General features: G+C 36.7%; 1 protein-coding gene across 2 annotated transcripts in view; it reads left to right on the forward strand.

Moving 5' to 3' along the window:
* MICU1 (mitochondrial calcium uptake 1) overlaps nt 1–19,784 on the forward strand; it is a 199,721-nt gene that overhangs the window by 116,452 nt on the left and 63,485 nt on the right. Inside the window, exons 7-8 of one of the 2 annotated variants that reach the window (XM_030862562.2) lie at nt 2,779–2,861; nt 8,507–8,704. In XM_030862562.2, coding sequence (XP_030718422.1) covers nt 2,779–2,861; nt 8,507–8,704 — 281 coding nt within the window. The remainder of the gene's footprint in view (nt 1–2,778; nt 2,862–8,506; nt 8,705–19,784) is intronic. The other variant, XM_060286765.1, reaches the window with a different exon arrangement.

Below are 19,784 nucleotides of genomic sequence, written 5' to 3' on the forward strand. Positions count from 1 at the left end.
ACATTTCCCTTGATGTTGTGATACCGCCTCCTCTGTCACTGCTTCCTTTCTTTTTCCTTTCACCTTAAGTATTGGTTTCCAGCTCATTCTACCCTTTCTTTACCCTTCTCCTCAACCTTCAGTTCTCCATGGACAACTTCATTTCAGGTCTTTGCGGCTAACATATTCATGCTAATGATTCCCAGCTTTAACCTCTCTCTTCTAAGCTTTAGACCCATATTTCCACCTATCTCCTGAACATTTTCATCTGAATATTATGCTATGGACTCCTTGAATTCAGCAGGTCCTATCTGAATTCATTTTTTTTCTCAAACCTTTTCCATTCCTTTTATCTCTTGATTAGTGATATGCAGGCTACCTGGTAGCCTAAGCCAGTCATGCTGTCCGCCTTTTTTACTCTTAACTCATCACAGCTAATTAATCATTAAGTTATATACTTTCTGCCTCAAGTTATTTCAGATACGTTTCCTTCTCTCCATGACCACCGCCATCACCTCAGTTCACATTTGCACCATTTACAAGAGCTTTTATGATCTTCTCTGAGGCTGCTTCTTGTTTTCCAACTCATCCTTCACACTGTAGCCAGAGAAGTTCTTTCTGAATGCCTGTGTGATTGTGGCACTCCTCCACTTAAAACTTTCAGTGACCTCATATTGTCTGCAGTTCTTACAATTTCAAGAATCTGTAAGCATTAGGCAAATAATGTATGTGAGTGCAGTGGGCCAAGTTTGAGACAATAGGGGAGAACAGGGAGGCACTCATGTTTAAAGAAATTCATATTTAGAATTTTAAAAAATATGTGACAAGTCTATCAGAGAATCTGATGTTGTCTATGCCTATGAGTGCAACCAAGCTTAAACTACTGAGCTCCTCACATACAACGTTTCTTTGATATCAGGTAAATCCTTTAGATGGACCACTTGAAACTCTGAGCTATTGCAGAGACTGATGTAACCAGTGAGTCATGTTTGGTTGTTTTGTTTCTAAGTCAAAACATACCAGAATAAAGAGTATTGGTTTATTATTTTAAGTACCACTGTCTTCATATTGGAGGCTGTGGAACATAATGAAAAAATTATGGGCTTTGGAGTCAGTGTTGACCTATATTCACTTACCAGTTCTGCTGCCTATTAGCTGTGTGATTTTGAGCTAGTCATTTAGTGACTTTGAGCCCAAATTTCCTACTCTGTCGAAAAAATTAAGAAAGAAATAAAATTTTCAGTATTGAGAATACAAAATCAGATAACAGCTTAGAATTATTCAGCCCAATGCTTGGTACATAGTAACTCTTCAATAAACGATAGCATCCAGACAGGTAGGAATAATTTGAGAAGTGACAATAAATATACGAAAATCTAATCCCCCCCACTGCATCCTTCTCAGCAATCATACTGGTGGCCTAAGAAGAGCAAACCTGTTGGAAGCCATTATCAAGTGAAACAGGCAATTGGAAACTGACAAGCACATGATTCACCCAGGCAACTAAAAACCAGGAGCTTACCCACTTAGTTGGCTAGCTAGCTGAGAATGGAATTTAAGCCTAGAAAGTGTTGATACTGACAAATTCATGAGCATGATGGGAATCTGGACTGTCTGTAACAATGCATAATACACTAAGCCCTTTTTTACTCTTTTGTCTACATATAATCTTTAATTGTTACTATTTTTTTTACTAAAAGTGATAATTAACTGAAAATTTAATTCAGTAGTATTAGGATATATAGGAAATTTTATTTTGGTTTATTCTTTATAGCTATATAAATTTGAAGCACCAAAGGAAGGAGGTAAACGACTTAGTTTTCTTCTTTTTTTTTTTGGCCACGCAACATGGCCTGTGGCATCTTAGTTCCCCAACCAGGGATCAAACCCAGGCCCCTGCAGTGACAGTGCCGAGTCCTAACCACTGGACTGCCAGGGAAGTCGCTATTTTCTTTAGTAGAACGTTTAGCATTGGTAAGGAAGGAGGGCTGTTCTATTTATATTTTATCCTAATGCACAAATATATTAATTTTATTTTGATTAACCTAGGAACATTAAAGAAGTCTTGAAACACTTTCATCATTCACTTAAGGGAAAAAAAATATACTGTCTTCTCAAGCTTTGCACTTTTCATTTTGTTTTTTAAACATTTAAGTGTACTTTGCTTAGTAATTTGTGTACCCAGCTGACATGGTTAAAATAGGGGGCTGGGTAGCTGACATTGTGCTTTTCTGCCTTACCACAGAGCTATAGTGACATTGAGTAGAGCGGTGTAGATAATAACCTGTTGGCAGAACGATATCCACTGAACTCCTGGTTGTACTTACAGTGGAGAGACTAGAAAAAACAAAGTAGAAAGCTAACTTGTTTTAAAAAGGCAAGACAAAGACTTAGAGTTTTAGCTTCTTACTTTGCAGCAGTATATCTCACCCCAAATAGACTTTCATGCCCAGATAAATAACACTATATTTAAGTAACAGAACAACGTTAATATTATTTAGTTAAGAGGATGGTTTCTAAGAAAGCAAAGCTGAAGTATTTAAAAAGAGAGTGTTGAAACACAAAGATAGACAAGTGCTATCTTTACTGGCCATGGTAAAATTCTCTTTTGGTTTTAAGGACTATTGCTAAAAGGTTGATTAAGATACATATGGTGGCATTCTGTGACTTGATATTACATTTTAATGTTTAACTATCTTTTTTTCTTAAAGGAATGATTATTTTTGGTCAATACCTTCTAAATATTTTTCTTGTTTCTTCCTCCCTCCCTCCTGTCCTTCCATCCTTCCTAACTTGCAGCTCCTCAGAGAAATTTTGAAATTGCCTTCAAGATGTTTGACTTGAATGGAGATGGAGAAGTAGACATGGAGGAGTTTGAACAGGCAAGTTTTCCTGGAAATTTCCTTTGAATACATTAATATTTAACACATTTTCATGTGCCTTGGAGTTACTGTGGTCTTGGTCAGTATATTCTGATGCTATCCAATTTTTGAAGTACCAAATGTATCATTTTTCAGAATTATCTCCACTTTTAATAGGTGAGGTTTTTTTGTTTGTTTTTACTCTAAATGTAAGGAATTATTTGAGCATATTATTAAGGTCAACATTGCTCTGATTCCCCAACATAAATTAGACTCTAATGCTGAGAGGCTAAGTTACGGTTATTCAATCATATATCCAATCAACATTTATTAAATAGCTCCTTTGTGCTAGGCAGTTCCAGAATACAAGGATGAATGACATATGTTCTGAAAGGATTTCTGTAAGAGAAGGAAAAATGGTACGATGCCTTTTACTGTAGCAGGTTCCAGCCATAAAAGTATATAGTTTCTTCTGAATCCTAGGAAGAGATTACATTTCCATCAAACTTCTGTTCTTGGAGGGCCATGGTGTCTCTCCAGGTATAATTATTATGTTTGGTAGAAGTGGTTTCAAAACAGAAAAAAATATATATGTGGGAGATAACATTTTTGTATTCACAATGAGTAAAGAGGCAAAAAGGAAGTGGGAGAAAGTATCAGGAATAGTGTATCTTTAAATAAGAAATGCACAGAGACGGGCTTCCCTGGTGGCGCAGTGGTTGAGAGTCCGCCTGCCGATGCAGGGGACACGGGTTCGTGCCCCGGTCTGGGAAGATCCCACATGCCGCGGAGCGGCTGGGCCCGTGAGCCATGGCTGCTGAGCCTGCGCGTCCGGAGCCTGTGCTCCGCAACGGGAGAGGCCACAACAGTGAGAGGCCCGCGTAATGCAAAAAAAAAACAAAAAAAAAAAACCAAAAAAAACCCCAAAACAAACAAACAAACAAAAAAAACAAACAAAAAAAAGAAATGCACAGAGACAAATATTTCAAAATACCTACAGATATTTATTCAAATTTGCAAGCTATGTCCATCTAATACCTTCACTTTTCATAATTCTGCACTTCACTGGTGTTACCAGGCAGCCTCAAATGATTATAAATAGAACTTATTTTGGTATTTTTAATTTTATTTTACACAGAACTATTTTATTTTTATTGAGATATAGTTAACATATAACATTGTTTTAGGTGTATGACATAATAATTTGACCTATGTATATACTTTGAAATGATTACCACAATAAATTTAGTTAATATCCATCACCACATGTAGTTTTTTTTCTTGTGATGAGAACTTTTAAGATCTCCTCTCCTAGCAGCTTTCAAATATACAATTTAGTTTTGTTAACTATAGTCTCCATGCTTATATCCCCAAGGCTTATTTATCTTATAAGTGGAAGTTTAGACCACCTTCACTCATTTTGCCCACCCTCCGTCCCCTGCTTCTGGCAACCAACAATCTGTTCTCTGTGCCTGTGAGTTCAGCTTTTTTTGGATTCCACATATAAGTGAGATCATATAGTATTTGCCTTTCTCTCTCTGACTTATTTCATCCAGCATAATGCCCTCAACGTTCATCCATGTTAATCACAAATGGCAGGATTTACTTCCTTTTTTATGTCTGAATAACATTCCAGTGTGTGTGTGTGTGTGTGTGTGTGTGTGTGTGTGTGTATCATATTTTCTTTATCCATTCATCTGCCAGTGGACACTTAGGTTGTTTCCATGTCCTGGCTATTGTGAATAATGCTGCAATGAATGTGGTGGGGGGTGCTGAAGATATCTCTTCGACATAGTGATTGGTTTCCTTTGGATAAATACTCAGAAGTGGAATTGCTGGATCATATGGTAGTTCTAGTCTTAATGTTTTGAGGAATCTTCGTGCTGTTTTCCATACTGGCTACGCCAGTTTACATTCCCACTAGTGCCTGAGGATTCCCTTTTCTCCACATCCTCACCAACGTTTTTGGCATTGCTGTTGAAATGCTGAATGACTTGGAGCAGTCACTCCACCATTCTGCTCACTTGACAGAGAAGGGAGTATTAATTTCATCTAATATGATCCCTTGATAACTGGTCTTGTTAAACGGATGGAACTTGTAATATTGATCACAAGGAATTTTGATATAAAAACTCTAGAGAAACAAAAATAATTATGAGGTGGTTCAGGAGTGAATAGCTCTCATTAGAAGTTTCTCTGCTTCATTGTTCTACGTTCTACATTTTTGGGCAATATAATAATTCTTTAAGTTGAAAGTGCACTAAGCTTTAAAACATTCAAACTTTGATTTCCAGCTAAATAGGTATTTTCTTGACGGTAAATTTGTCAAGCTTACAAAAAAAGTAAAACAGAGCCAGTATGAGGACACACACATTTCATCATTGTGTATCTTCAAAGTCAATGTGGTGTGAAGCAAGCTAATACCTAATATTACTCTTTTATTCATCTTTTTCAAAAATCACTTTGATCATGCATAAACATAAATTACTAAAAAACATTACATGACTGTAAATAGTGTAGGTTTTCTCTGACCTTTCTTTTCTTTTTTTATAAATTTATTTATTTTATTTATTTATTTTTGGCTGAACTGGGTCTTCATTGATGCACGTGGGCTTTCTCTAGTTGTGGTGAGCAGAGACTACTCTTCATTTGCGGTGCACGGGCTTCTCATTGCGGTGGCTTCTCTTGTTGCAGAGCACAGGCTCTAGGCGCACGGGCTTCAGTAGTTGTGGCATGTCGGCTCAGTAGTTGTGGCTCACGGGCTCTAGAGCGCAGGCTCAGTAGTTGTGGCGCACGGGCTTAGTTGCTCCACGGCAGGTGGGATCTTCCCAGACCAGGGCTTGAACCCATGTCCCCAGCATTGGCAGGCAGATTCTTAATCACTGTGCCACCAGGGAAGCCCCCAGATCCTTTTCTTTAACCCATTTCATAACAGATCATAAAACAGAACTAACCTAGCAAAAGATATTTTTTAAGAAATCTCATAACTGTTTGGGCTACATTCACCCGAGGCTGTGACAGAAATGATTTTTTAGTATGAAAGTATGAGTTGTGAGACAGAAGAAAGGGAGTGAAATTTCCACATACACTCTTCAGCACCACACTTTTGAAGCTAACATACACATTTCCACCATAGGAAGGGTATAAGCTGCAATATTATGGCACAGACAAAATTTAAATCATGACAGGTCTTGACGTTGATGCTCAATACTGGTTCACTGCTATTGGAAAATTCTTCAGTTCTCATACCCAGGCAGAGAAAATGAATTGTGTATTGCCTTCAAATAGAAGCAGCACTGTACTGATTATCCTGTATTTCAATTTAATGTCTAAAAAACTTCAACTTAAGTAATTTTAAAATCCATTGTATACCTATCTTTCAAGTCTCCGTGTGCATGAAAAACAAATGTCAAGAAATCTTATTTACATGATAAAACATGAACCCAGAAAAAAATCATAATCAGAAGCATTTATGATATTAACCTAGAGTTATAAGGAGACTTAGAGACAAAACCGTGAACTTTTCCAATGAGAAAACTAAGGCCCAAAGAAGTTAAATGAACTGCATAAATTGTGCTTTCACTGCAGAGCAACAGAATTAGACCTCGTGTGTCCTGATTCCTCATCTTGTGTCTTTCCATTATACTACTTTTACCTTTTAGAGCCAGAGACTTTTAAATTGTGTTAAATAAGTCTTTTTATGGTCATAGGTAATAAATAAAACAAATAAAAGACATTTAACCATGGAAATCCATTGTTACAAATCTTAAGTTTTAAAGTATTATGCTTTTCTAATTTGGCAATTTAAAAATCATCATCCACAAGGTTATATATATTATTTATTTATATAATATACCTTTATTATCTGTTCTTACATATCACAATTTTAATTATTCTGAATAGTTGTTATTTTAGCTTGTGAAGAGGTAGAAAAGATTGCAGGAACTTGTGAAAAAAATGCTATATCAATCATAGACTTGCCTCAAGAAGCTCATTTTATATAGTTAAGCCATGGTTGCTAGTCCCCCAAATTATTCTTTCTCAAAAGCTCATTTATTTTTTTTGTATTTTTTTAAACATCTTTATTGGAGTATAATTGCTTTACAATGGTGTGTTAGTTTCTGCTTTATAACAAAGTGAATCAGCTCTACATATACATATATCCCCATATCTCCTCCCTCTTGAGTCTCCCTCCTACCCTCCCTATCCCACCCCTCTAGGTGGTCACAAATCACTGAGCTGATCTCCCTGTGGTATGCAGCTGCTTCCCACTAGCTATCTGTTTTACATTTGGTAGTGTATATATGTCCATGCCACTCTCTCACTTCGTCCCAACTTACCCTTCCCCCTCCCCGTGTCCTCAAATCCATTCTCTATGTCTGCGTCTTTATTCCTGTCCCGCCCCTAGGTTCTTCAGAACCATTTTTTTTTTAGATTCCATATATATGTATTAGCATACAGTATTTGTTTTTCTCTTTCTGACTTACACTTCACTCTGTATGACAGACTCTAGGTCCATCCACCTCACTACAAATAACTCAGTTTCGTTTCTTTTTATGGCTGAGTAATATTCCATTGTATATATGTGCCACATCTTCTTTATCCATTCATCTGTCGATGGGCACTTAGGTTGCTTCCATGTCCTGGCTATTGTAAATAGAGCTGCAATGAACGTTGTGGTACATGACTCTTTTTGAATTATGGTTTCTCAGGGTATATGCCCAGTAGTGGGATTGCTGGGTCATATGGTAGTTCTATTTTTAGTTTTTTAAGGAACCTCTGTACTGTTCTCCATAGTGGCTGTATCAATTTACATTCCCACCAATAGTGCAAGAGGGTTCCCTTTTCTCCACACCCTCTCCAGCATTTATTGTTTGTAGATTTTTTGATGATGGCCATTCTGACCGGTGTGAGATGATACCTCATTGTAGTTTAGATTTGCATTTCTCTAATGATTAGTGATATTGAGCATCCTTTCATGTGTTTGTTGGCAATCTGTATATCTTCTTTGGAGAAATGTCTGTTTAGGTCTTCTGCCCATTTTTGGATTGGGTTGTTTGTTTTCAAAAGCTCATTTAAAACTTCTCAAAGATTAATTCTCCATCTTCTCTTGGAGAATTACTTCATACCAACTTTATGTTTCACATTATCATTCTAATAAATGTGTTATCTCAATATCTGTGTGATATCAAGTATTTGCCTATAGCTATACCGCCTCTCATCACAACTGGAGAGTCAGTAGTGAGAAGTGTGAAATTTTTGAAAGTCTCCTGAGATATGGAAGGTATTACTGTGAGGTTGATTATTATTTTAATGTTGTGTGTGAGGTTTTGAACCTAAAACAAATGCATACTTTTTTCTAAAGAGAGATTTTAAAAGGCATCCCAATTATAAAGGTGTCAAGCATGTGTGTTAGAATACCAGTTCAATTATTTGCTAGCTACTTGACCTCAAGCAAGTTATTTAGCAGTGTACCTCAAATTCCTCATCTGTAAAATGAGAATAATCATGGGGCTTATCTCATAGGACTGTTGTGAGCATTAAAAGAGAGCATTGTAGCGCAGTGTAGGCAAACAGTAAGCAGTCGATAGTCAGTTACTATTCTTACTTTTCCATATTTTCCACCTTGTAATGTTTTTCTGGACGGGGGTTTGCTTCTTCATTAGGTTCAGAGCATCATTCGCTCCCAAACCAGCATGGGAATGCGTCACAGAGATCGTTCTACAACTGGTAACACCCTCAAGTCTGGCTTGTGTTCAGCCCTCACAACCTACTTTTTTGGAGCTGATCTCAAGGGGAAGCTGACAATCAAAAACTTCCTTGAATTTCAGCGTAAACTTCAGCACGATGTTCTGAAGCTGGAAGTAGGTATTCCTTGGACTTCAGGGCACTGTCCATCATGTATGCACGTAGAGCTGCTGGGTTGGGAGGGGCCTGTACTGTAAATATTCTTTCAATCTGCCTCCAACCATGAGAACTGATTAGTTTGAGCCTTATCAGTGATCTACAGCCGGACAGCAGGTAGGAAATAATATGTCTTACAATAAGTTTGTTCTGGGACTGAAAGCCAAAAAAGTCAAATTGAAAATCTTAGTTGTCTTTGGATACTCAGCTTGAGGAAAAAGAAGTTCAGGGGTCAGAGCAGTTCTCAACCTGAGCATGTATGTTTATTGTGTAGAAGGCACCAAAGGGGTAAGGAGAGGGGGATAATAAGGAACTCTTTCTTTGAAAGTTTACAAAGGTAGTAACAGCTGGAAACACAAAATGTCAGAAATAAAAATATATGTGCTCAGAGTTACAAAGGTGTCATACTGGGTTTGGGGATTTACTTTTCCACTTAAAGTTTAGACCTTCATGGTGTTCAGTTCCTGGACACAACTGTGTAAGAGCATTACCTTTTTCTATGCGTGTACTTGTTGAATTAAGTAAGTAATTGGGGGTTAATTGGCTACTGAGTCTGTTCAGTTCAAAACGTTCATTAAATGCCTTCTATATGCACTTTAGTCTGGAGATAAAAAAATGAAGTCTCTGATTTCTTCTGATTATTAAAAATTCCCTTATGCTGGTGTTCCTCAACCTCTGTTTTTGGTTAACATATGCCCTGCCTTAATGTTACTTGAAATTTCAAAACATTAAATCCTATGACTAAAAACACATAAAAGTATTGGAGAAAAGCACTGCTTTGTTTTTAAACTCTGAATATTACTTCTCTATCTGCTCTCCCATTTTTTCCCTGGAGATTCTAATATACTACTCCCACCTCTTCCACCTACTTCCCTCAGTTGAGACAGTTTGAAAAATCACAACTGAATTCCCATTACTGATAAGAACACTGTTTAATATTCATTCTCTAGGAGAGAAGCAGAAGAATAAATCATACTAAAAATCAGATCTAACTTTGGAATGTGCTTTTGTACTGTTTTTTTTGGAAATGGTATAATTAATATTCAAGGAACTTACCTCAAAATAATGGTTTTCCACAATTCAGCCTCCTTCAGGAGGCTCTTGTAGCCCTTATAATACATGGTAAGCATTATATATTTATTATATATATAGTGCAGGGGGCACAAAACTTTACCTCTACCCTCCTAGGGTCTCCACCTGGGCCTGAGTCTTAAATTGACATCAGACAGATTAACAAGAGAAAAGTATACAGATTTTTACACATACATGAGAATCCCCATAGGAAAATGAAGACCCAAAGGAGTGGCTAGGCCTAATTGTTTATATACTAAGTTGAACAAAGAGAGGCAACTTAGCTTTGTGAAGTTTGCATTCTTATCACCAGAGAAGGGGAGTCAAAGTCGAGAGTAATTTGTACAAACAGATCTTGTTAAAATAATTCTTATCTTCCTTTAGTCCCCCATATATTTTAGTTACTCATCCACAGTTGCCTCTCTTTGTTTCTTTCCTGGTAGTATAAGGAGGACATCTTTCACATGGGAGTTTCACTTCCGGCTTTGAGGAGTCCAACAGTTTTTGTGTAAGAGTTGGTATGTACCAGGATTCTAGACCTATGCCTTAGTATGCATACCTGTAATGGTCTTCTTTGGAAGCCTTATAACATAATCTAGGAGTGTAAATTATTTAACTTATTAATTATGTAATTACAGTTTAACATATAGTATACATCCATCAAATGTAGTTAGAGAATAAAGCACAAGCTAGAATGGTACTTTTAACAAACTCTAAACGATAAATGTAGAATGTTATAAAGCAGATTAGGGATTTCATACATGTATACCTGCACATAACCTACACCCAAATGTAGAAGAAAAGAGATCTAAAAGAGTATATCTAAGATACTTATTCTAGAAAACACTCTTGTATTTGACATTGACTTGGATCTTCTGTAGGCTTTGGGCCAAGACATACCAACACTGTTCTGTTTGACAATCAGCAATTCCTCCTGTAAGGGAACCAATAGACTCTTTTGTGAAAGAACCCAGCCTAAAATATAATAAATATTCTATTTATTATATAAACGTTTATTAATCCTGAGTCCCTTCTTTCCATATAATACACAAGTTCAGTGAATAAGTGCCTCCTTATCAGTAAGCCCCATATTTAAAGTTTCATCAGTCAGTACTATGTCTTCCCAAGTTGATGTGTAATTCTTTGAGGAGGTGTGAATAGCAGAAAGAGCAAAGGCTTTGGTGTACTCATAACGAGACCTTGGTTAAAATTTTCCTTCTACCACTTACTGGCTATCTGACATTCGATGAGTTATTTATTCTCTCAAAGCCTATATCCTCATTTATACAACGTGGTGATGATTAAGTGAGATGATGTTTCTTATAGGCTGAATTGTGTCTTCCCCCAGAATTGATATGTTGAATCTCAACCCCCAGTCTGGAAATAGGGCCTTTAAAGATGTGATTAAGTTAAAATGAGGCTATTAGGATGAGCCCTAATCCAGTCTTACTGGTAGCCTTATAAGGAGAGGAAATTTGGACACACAAAGAGACACAGACACCAGGGGTGTATGTACACAGAGGGACAACCATGTGAAGAGACAGCAAGAGGGTAGCCAACTGCAAGCCAAGGAGAGAGGCCTCAGAGGAAACCGACACTGCCTACACCTTGTTCTTGGACTTCCAGCCTCCAGGACTGTGAAAAAATAAATTTCTGCTATTTGTCACCCAGTTGGTAGTATTTTATTATGGCACCCCTAGTGAACTAACACAGTGGTGCATGCCTGAAACACTTGGCATGTACTATGCCTTTAACAGATTCTTTCACCTTCTTTTGTATACCCTCTGCCCTTTAGTATGACAGTTGGCATGTAATAGACACGTAAACAGGTCATCTCAGATGAATGACTGAAAGGCCTTACTTTCATTTTGAAATATTTTTCTGATAAAACATCTAGAAAATAGAAGCAGTTTTTGTTTTTGTGAAACACTTTTAATTTTACTTTTCGAAGTTTGGGTAATTTATCCCCTCACTGAATATGAAATATAATATCATCACAGCCAAGAGGAAAATAGGAATGATTAACAGTATCTTAGCTTTCATATGGGTTTTATAGTTCCATTATTCTTTCTATTTATCTCTTACCAGTTTTATTTCACTGCTTACTTATCTACTTTAGAATTTTAGATCGAGGAGACTTATAGCTCCATTTGGTTATTTCTGTCTTTTTCTCACCACAATAGCTTTGAGAGTGAAGAGAACACTATTTATCTGTCAATTTTAATTTCCACAGTGGTTAGGGAAGGGGAAAAAGTCCATGAAAATTTATCAAATGCCTACTATGAGCCAGGCATTGTACAGATATTACATGCCTTCTTTATTTTAGTTCTCGCCAACCGTATTGGGTTTGGCGGTATTATACCGGTGTTACAGAGGTAGAAACTGAAATTCGAAAAGATAAAAGTTGCAGAGCTATTAAATGGTACAACCAGGATTCCAACTCACTCTTTCAGACTAAACTCTTTTCTATTCATCATCTGATTGTTATTACTTTTAGTCTGAGATGAGGTTTCTGTACCTGACTTATTTAGAGCTCTAAAGAAAAACAAAACGTTCTGAAATTTAGAAACAAACAAACAAAAAGTCTTGAATATTTATAGTCTCCCTTCTTCAGCACCATGTTTTTCCAGTTCCTTTGCCCTTCAAGTTGAATGTTGTGGCTGAGAAGAAATACACTGTTCTTTTGTGTTGATAAGATACTACCTAAACTAGCCGTTTAGTTTCTTTTCATAACAATCATTAACTTGTTAGATTTTTTTAGAGTGTTCTAATGCTCTTATCTCTGGTCATATTTGTTTTATTCTACCCTTATGTCTTTATTTGGGAACTCAAAAAGCATGGGTTTGGGCTTCCCTGGTGGCGCAGTGGTTGGGAGTCCGCCTGCCGATGCAGGGGACACGGGTTCGTGCCCCGGTCCGGGAAGATCCCACATGCCGCGGGGCGGCTAGGCCCGTGAGCCATGGCCACTGAGCCTGCGCGTCTGGAGCCTGTGCTCTGCAGCGGGAGAGGCCACAACAGTGAGAGGCCTGCATATCGCAAAAAAAAAAAAAAAAGCATGGGTTTGAAAGAGTGACTTAAGAATGCACAGTTTTATAAGAAAAGATAAGTCAATAGTGAAATACCTTTGTGTTTAAGGCTGTTGGGAAAAGGAGTTATAATGACTTGGAATAAAATTATGAACTATTTAATTAAATACTTAAATTTTCACATGCATATAAGAGCCACATATACATGCATTTTAATAAATCGTAATGGCTTAATGTCAAAAAAAGAATGCACAGTTTTTTAAAAAATCCCTTTTGAAGTTATTAAAAATTCCATCTAAGTCTCCCAAGAGCTATTTAGCTGAGTTCCTTGGAGACAGGTGCCAAGTCTAATTTCAGTTAATATATTCATTGATTTCTTGAGGACTACAGCAAGTAGGATGTCAGTCAAAAATGAAAGGTAATACAGAACTCTTTGAAAGATTATGATTAATTTTAATTTGGGGGGAGGAGAAAAAGGAGCTGTCATTATGTCAAAGAAAAGCAAAAACTAATTTATACAAGAAGGAAGAAACCAACTCCAGAATACGCAACAAGGAAACTGAAACAGTATCATCTAATGGAATTCCAATCTGTAGCATGATGTTTTTTATTAGTTTTGGGGGCTCGCATGCTTATTGCATAACCAACAAGATTATCACATTTTAAGATGGAATAAGTATCAATAATCTGAAGGTAAATTAGATATAGTTCAAAGGGTAACAGTAACTGTCTTACATTCGCAGTCTTCAAGAAAAAAAATATTGAAGTTAACTAGATTTGTTCAGTCAGAAAGAAAGATAACAGGGAAACATAAAGAACTATGCTAATTATTCCCATCTGCCAATAAGAGTAGAGCAAAAAAATGAGGGTTAATTTAATTTAAATATTTAGGAACTCAATATTAAGGAATTCCAGAATCACCTACCCTTTAGATCATCAGGCTGACATCTTTGTACTCGTCTCTTTAAAGTACTAAAGTAGAATTAAATCTTTCTTGTCCCGATACAGAGGGCCATATTGAAAGACAAACTTCAGCTCTTTTCTTGGCTGAAAGATTGTGGGAAATGAGACCAGAATGCTTTCAACCAAACTTAAACCAAACACTTTCTGGAACTAGAACACTCTTGGCAGAGCAGATTTCTTTTTATCTTAGCATCCTGTTTTGGGGTGTTTTTCCCCTGGGAAACTGACACTTATTATGTAAACTTAAAGATGAGAGTTGACTTTGATTTAATTAAATCTAAGAAACAATATGTGATATGTTCATTGGGTTTCTTTTAGTTTTATTCTTCCACTTTTGCCTCTACAAAGCAGAATGTGGATAGTAATAAATCTATAGTTTCTTATTCCATCCTTAGATGTTTTCAGCTTGAATTTTCCAAAAGTCATTAAAAGGGTTATTAAAGAGTACTTGTCTCTTTTAGGGATTTATAACTTTAAGGAGCCAAGTACATGTTTAAAGGTTTAAAAAAAAACCTTTATTATTATCTTAATAACCTTGTTTTAAACCTAGTCTTTCTTTGCCTAGGACACCAAGGGACTTTTTAGGAAATAATCATCACTTTAAAAAATAGAAATATAGGGACTTCCCTGGTGGTCCAGTGGGTAAGACTCTGTGCTCCCAATGCAGGGGGCCCATGTTCAATCCCTGGTTGGGGAACTAGATCCCGCATGCATGCCACAACTAAGAGTTTGCATGCCACAACTAAGGAATCTGCATGCCACACCTAAGAATTCCACATGCCACAACTAAAGATCCCGAATGCTGCAGTGAAGATCCCACATGCCTCAACTAAGACCCGGCACAGCCTAAATAAATTAATTAATTAAATATTTTTTAAAAAATAGAAATATATATAATAATAGAATAAAAATTTAATTGCCCTCAATAATTCCTTATAAATCAGTCACCCATGACTTGATGTCAATACTTTTTAAAGCTAATTCTGTCTTCTCTCTGTACCACATTGTCAGGTAGGTTCAAAGTCTTGCCCTGATGAAACCAAGTTAGCTCTCAGGGTGAGTTACATATATCTTCTCATTAGAAGAAGATATGTAACACCCAAAACCAAACTCATTTAACTTGCAATTCCCTTTACACCCTGTAGCTCAAGTTTGCTATCATTTGTGGCTTATAGGTAGAATCAGACTGGAAATACTATACATGGTAGAATGTCCGTGGTGATATAAAGCTCCTTTGAGGTTGTAAATGTAACCTTGACAATTACTCTGTAAAAACTATACAAAACAGTGCTTTTTTGTTTCATATTTTTTGGACAATGAAGGGAAAAGTTGAGTGACACTTTGTTGCTTAAAATACATGATCTAGGCGTGATTTTTAAAAGGCATTAATTAGTACTTCTGAATCTGACCTTTCAGATTGATCATTAAAGTGCAGAAAACTCTTAGAGATTAATACTGTTTTTTTATTTGCAGATAGTGTTGCAATTCCAAAGTCAATATGTTAGTCATACCTTTTATCATACTTGGCAATCACCAGGATTTTCCTGTCGTCACATATCTCTAATTTACATTCTAAGTTAATTTTAAACTGGCCAAAAGAAAAAAGGGGCTCATAAATAAATCATGAAAATCAGATCTTTCTCAGGGAAATTTTTCCTCAGTCTGTCATTCAAATAGTCTTATCAACCATTTTTTAGTAGAAAACAAATGCTTCTCAATTTATGAATGAGCTGTGTACCAGCATATCATAAGTTCATAGGTCAACGCTTTGGAATTCAGAATACAGTGAAAATTTTTTTAGTCTTACAGCAGAATATTTAATTTACAATATAGTTGAATGTGATACAGTAAAATGAAAAGTAGTATGAAAGAAGATGATTGTGAATGTATAATCTGTGCCTACTCTTCTAGCCACAACAGTCTGTGGGTGTAGACCTCTAGCAGTACCAAGCATTTTAACAATAATTTGAGTACATATTCCTAATAAAAATACTAGCCAACATCTCTTGAGCGTTCACCATAAGCCAAGCACTACTCTAAGTGCTGTATGTACATTATTTCCTGTAATCTTCACAACACTGTGAGGTTGGTATTATAATTATCCACATTTAACAAATGAGAAAACTAAGGCACAAAGAAGTTAAGTAACTTGCCAAGGGTCTCTCACATAATAAAGGAGGAGCTGAGATTGGATTCTAGGCAGTCTGCCTCTAGAGTCTGCTCTTTTTTTTTTTTAATTGAAATATAGTTAATTTACAATGCTGTTACTTTCAAGTATACAGAAAAGTGATTCAGTTATATACATACAAATATATATTACATTTTAGACTCCTTTTTTTTTACATCTTTATTGGAGTATAATTGCTTTACAATGGTATGTTAGTTTCTGCTTTATAACAAAATGAATCAGCTATACATATACATATATCACCATACCTCCTCCCTCTTGAGTCTCCCTCCCATCCTCCCTATCCCACCCCTCTAGGTAGTCAGAAAGCACTGAGCTGATCTCCCTGTGCTATGCAGTTGCTTCCCACTAGCTATCTGTTTTACATTTGGTAGTGTATATATGTCCATGCCACTCTCTCACTTCGTCCCAGCTTACCCTTCCCCCTCCCTATGTCCTCAAATCCATTCTCATGTCTGCGTCTTTATTCCTGTCCCGCCCCTAGGTTCTTCAGAACCATTTTTTTTTTTAGATTCCATATATATGTGTTAGCCTACAGTATTTGTTTGTCTCTTTCTGACTTACATTTCACTCTGTATGACAGTCTCTAGGTCCATCCACCTCTACAAATAACTCAATTTCGTTTCTTTTTATGGCTGAGTAATATTCTATTGTATATATGTGCCACATCTTCTTTTTCCATTCATCTGTCAATGGACACTTAGGTTGCTTCCATGTCCTAGCTACTGTAAATAGAGCTGCAATGAACATTGTGGTACATGACTCTTTTTGAATTATGGTCTCTCAGGGTATATGCCCAGTAGTGGGATTGCTGGATCATATGGTAGTTCTATTTTTAGTTTTTTAAGGAACCTCCATACTGTTCTCCGTAGTGGCTTTACCAATTCACATTCCCACCAGCAGTGCAAGAGTGTTCCCTTTTCTCCACACCCTCTCCAGCATTTATTGTTTGTAGATTTTTTGATGATGGCCATTCTGACCAGTGTGAGATGATATCTCGTGGTAGTTTTGATTTGCATTTCTCTAATGATTAATGATGTTGAGCATTCTTTCATGTGTTTATTGGCAATCTGTATATCATCTTTGGAGAAATGTCTATTTAGGTCTTCTGCCCATTTTTGGATTGGGTTGTTAGTTTTTTTGTTATTGAGCTGCATGAGCTGCTTGTAAATTTATTTGCAAATATTTTCTCCCATTCTGAGGGTTGTCTTTTTTATGGTTTCCTTTGCTGTGCAAAAGCTTTGAAGTTTCATTAGGTCCCATTTGTTTATTTTTGTTTTTATTTCCATTTCTCTAGGAGGTGGGTAAAAAAGGATCTTGCTGTGATTTATGTCATAGAGTGTTCTGCCTATGTTTTCCTGTAAGAGTTTGATAGTTTCTGGCCTTACATTTAGGTCTTTAATCCATTTTGAGCTTATTTTTATGTATGGTGTTAGGGAGTGTTCTAATCTCATACTTTTACGTGTAGCTGTCCAGTTTTCCCAGCACCACTTATTGAAGAGGCTGTCCTTTCTCCACTGTGCATTGCTGCCTCCTTTATCAAAGATAAGGTGACCATATGTACGTGTGTTTATCTCTGGGCTTGCTATCCTGTTCCATTGATCTATATTTCTGTTTTTGTGCCAGTACCATACTGTCTTGATTACTGTAGCTTCGTAGTATAGTCTGAAGTCAGGGAGCCTGATTCCTCCAGCTCTGTTTTTCGTTCTCAAGATTGCTTTGGCTATTCGGGGTCTTTTGTGTTTCCATACAAATTGTGAAATTTTTTGTTCTAGTTCTGTGAAAAATGCCAGTGGTAGTTTGATAGGGATTGCATTGAATCTGTAGATTGCTTTGGGTAGTAGAGTCATTTTCACAATGTTGATTCTTCCAATCCAAGAACACGGTATATCTCTCTATCTATTTGTATCACCTTTAATTTCTTTCATCAGTGTCTTATAATTTTCTGCATACAGGTCTTTTGTCTCCTTAGGTAGGTTTATTCCTAGATATTTTATTCTTATTGTTGCAAAGGTAAATGGGAGTGTTTTCTTTTTTCTTTTCTTTTTTTTTTTTTTTTGCGGTACGGAGGCCTCTCACTGTGGCCTCTCCCGTTGTGGAGCACAGGCTCCGGATGCGCAGGCTCAGCGGCCATGACTCATGGGCCTAGCTGCTCTGCGGCATGTGGGATCTTCCTAGACCGGGACACGAACCCATGTCCCCTGCATCGGCAGGCGGACTCTCAACCACTGCGCCACCAGGGTAGCCCTGGGAGTGTTTTCTTAATTTCACTTTCAGATTTTTCATCATTAGTGTATAGGAATGTGCATTAATTTTGTATCCTGCCACTTTACCAAATTCATTGATTAGCTCTAGTAGTTTTCTGGTAGCATCTTTAGGATTCTCTATGTATACTATCATGTCATCTGCAAACAGTGACAATTTTACTTCTTCTTTTCCTATTTGGATTCCTTTTATTTCCTTTTCTTCTCTGATTGCTGTGGCTAAAACTTCCAAAACTACGTTGAATAAGAGTGGTGAGAATGGGCAACCTTGTGTTGTTCCTGATCTTAGAGGAAATGCTTTCAGTTTTTCACGATTGAGGACAATGTTGGCTGTGGGTTTGTCATATATGGCCTTTATTATGTTGAGAAAAGTTCCCTCTATGCCTACTTTCTGGAGGGTTTTTATGATAAATGAGTGTTGAATTTTGTCAAAAGCTTTCTCTGCATCTATTGAGATGACCATATGGTTTTTCTCCTTCAATTTGTTAATATGGTGTATCACATTGATTGATTTGAGTATATTGAAGAATCCTTGCATTCCTGGAATAAACCCCACTTGATCATGGTGTATGATCCTCTTAATGTGTTGTTGGCTTCTGTTTGCTAGTATTTTGTTGAGGATTTTTGCATCTATGTTCATCAGTTATATTGGCCTGTAGTTTTCTTTCTTTGTGACATCCTTGTCTGGTTTTGGTATCAGGGTGATGGTGGCCTCGTAGAATGAGTTTGGGAGTGTTCCTCCCTCTGCTATATTTTAGAAGAGTTTGAGAAGGATAGGTGTTAGCTCTTCTCAAAATGTTTGATAGAATTTGCCTGTGAAGCCATCTGGTCCTGGGCTTTTGTTTGTTAGAAGATTTTTAATCACAGTTTCAATTTCAGTGGTTGTGATTGGTCTGTTCATATTTTCTATTTCTTCCTGATTCAGTCTTGGCAGGTTGTGCATTTCTAAGAATTTGTCCGTTTCTTCCAGGTTGTCCATTTTATTGCCATAGAGTTGCTTGTAGTAATCTCTCATGATCTTTTGTATTTCTGCAGTGTCAGTTGTTACTTCTCCTTTTTCATTTCTAATTCTATTGATTTGAGTCTTCTCCCTTTTTTTCTTGATGAGTCTGGCTAATGGTTTATCAATTTTATCTTCTCAGGAACCAGCTTTTAGTTTTATTGATCTTTGCTATCATTTCCTTCATTTCTTTTTCATTTATTTCTGATCTGATCTTTATGATTTCTTTCCTTCTGCTAACCTTGGGGTTTTTTTTGTTCTTCTTTCTCTAATTGCTTTAGGTGCAAGGTTAGGTTGTTTATTCGAGATGTTTTCTGTTTCTTAAGGTAGAATTGTATTGCTATAAACTTCCCGCTTAGAACTGATTTTGCTGCATCCCATAGGTTTTGGGTCGTCGTGTCTGCATTGTCATTTCTTTCTAGGTATTTTTTGACTTCCTCTTTGATTTGTTCAGTGATCACTTCGTTATTAAGTAGTGTATTGTTTAGCCTCCATGTGTTTGCATTTTTTACAGACCTTTTCCTGTAA

Source organism: Globicephala melas, chromosome 16 (genome assembly GCF_963455315.2).
Source record: "Globicephala melas chromosome 16, mGloMel1.2, whole genome shotgun sequence".
In the NCBI taxonomy this organism is placed as follows: Eukaryota; Metazoa; Chordata; class Mammalia; order Artiodactyla; family Delphinidae; genus Globicephala; species Globicephala melas.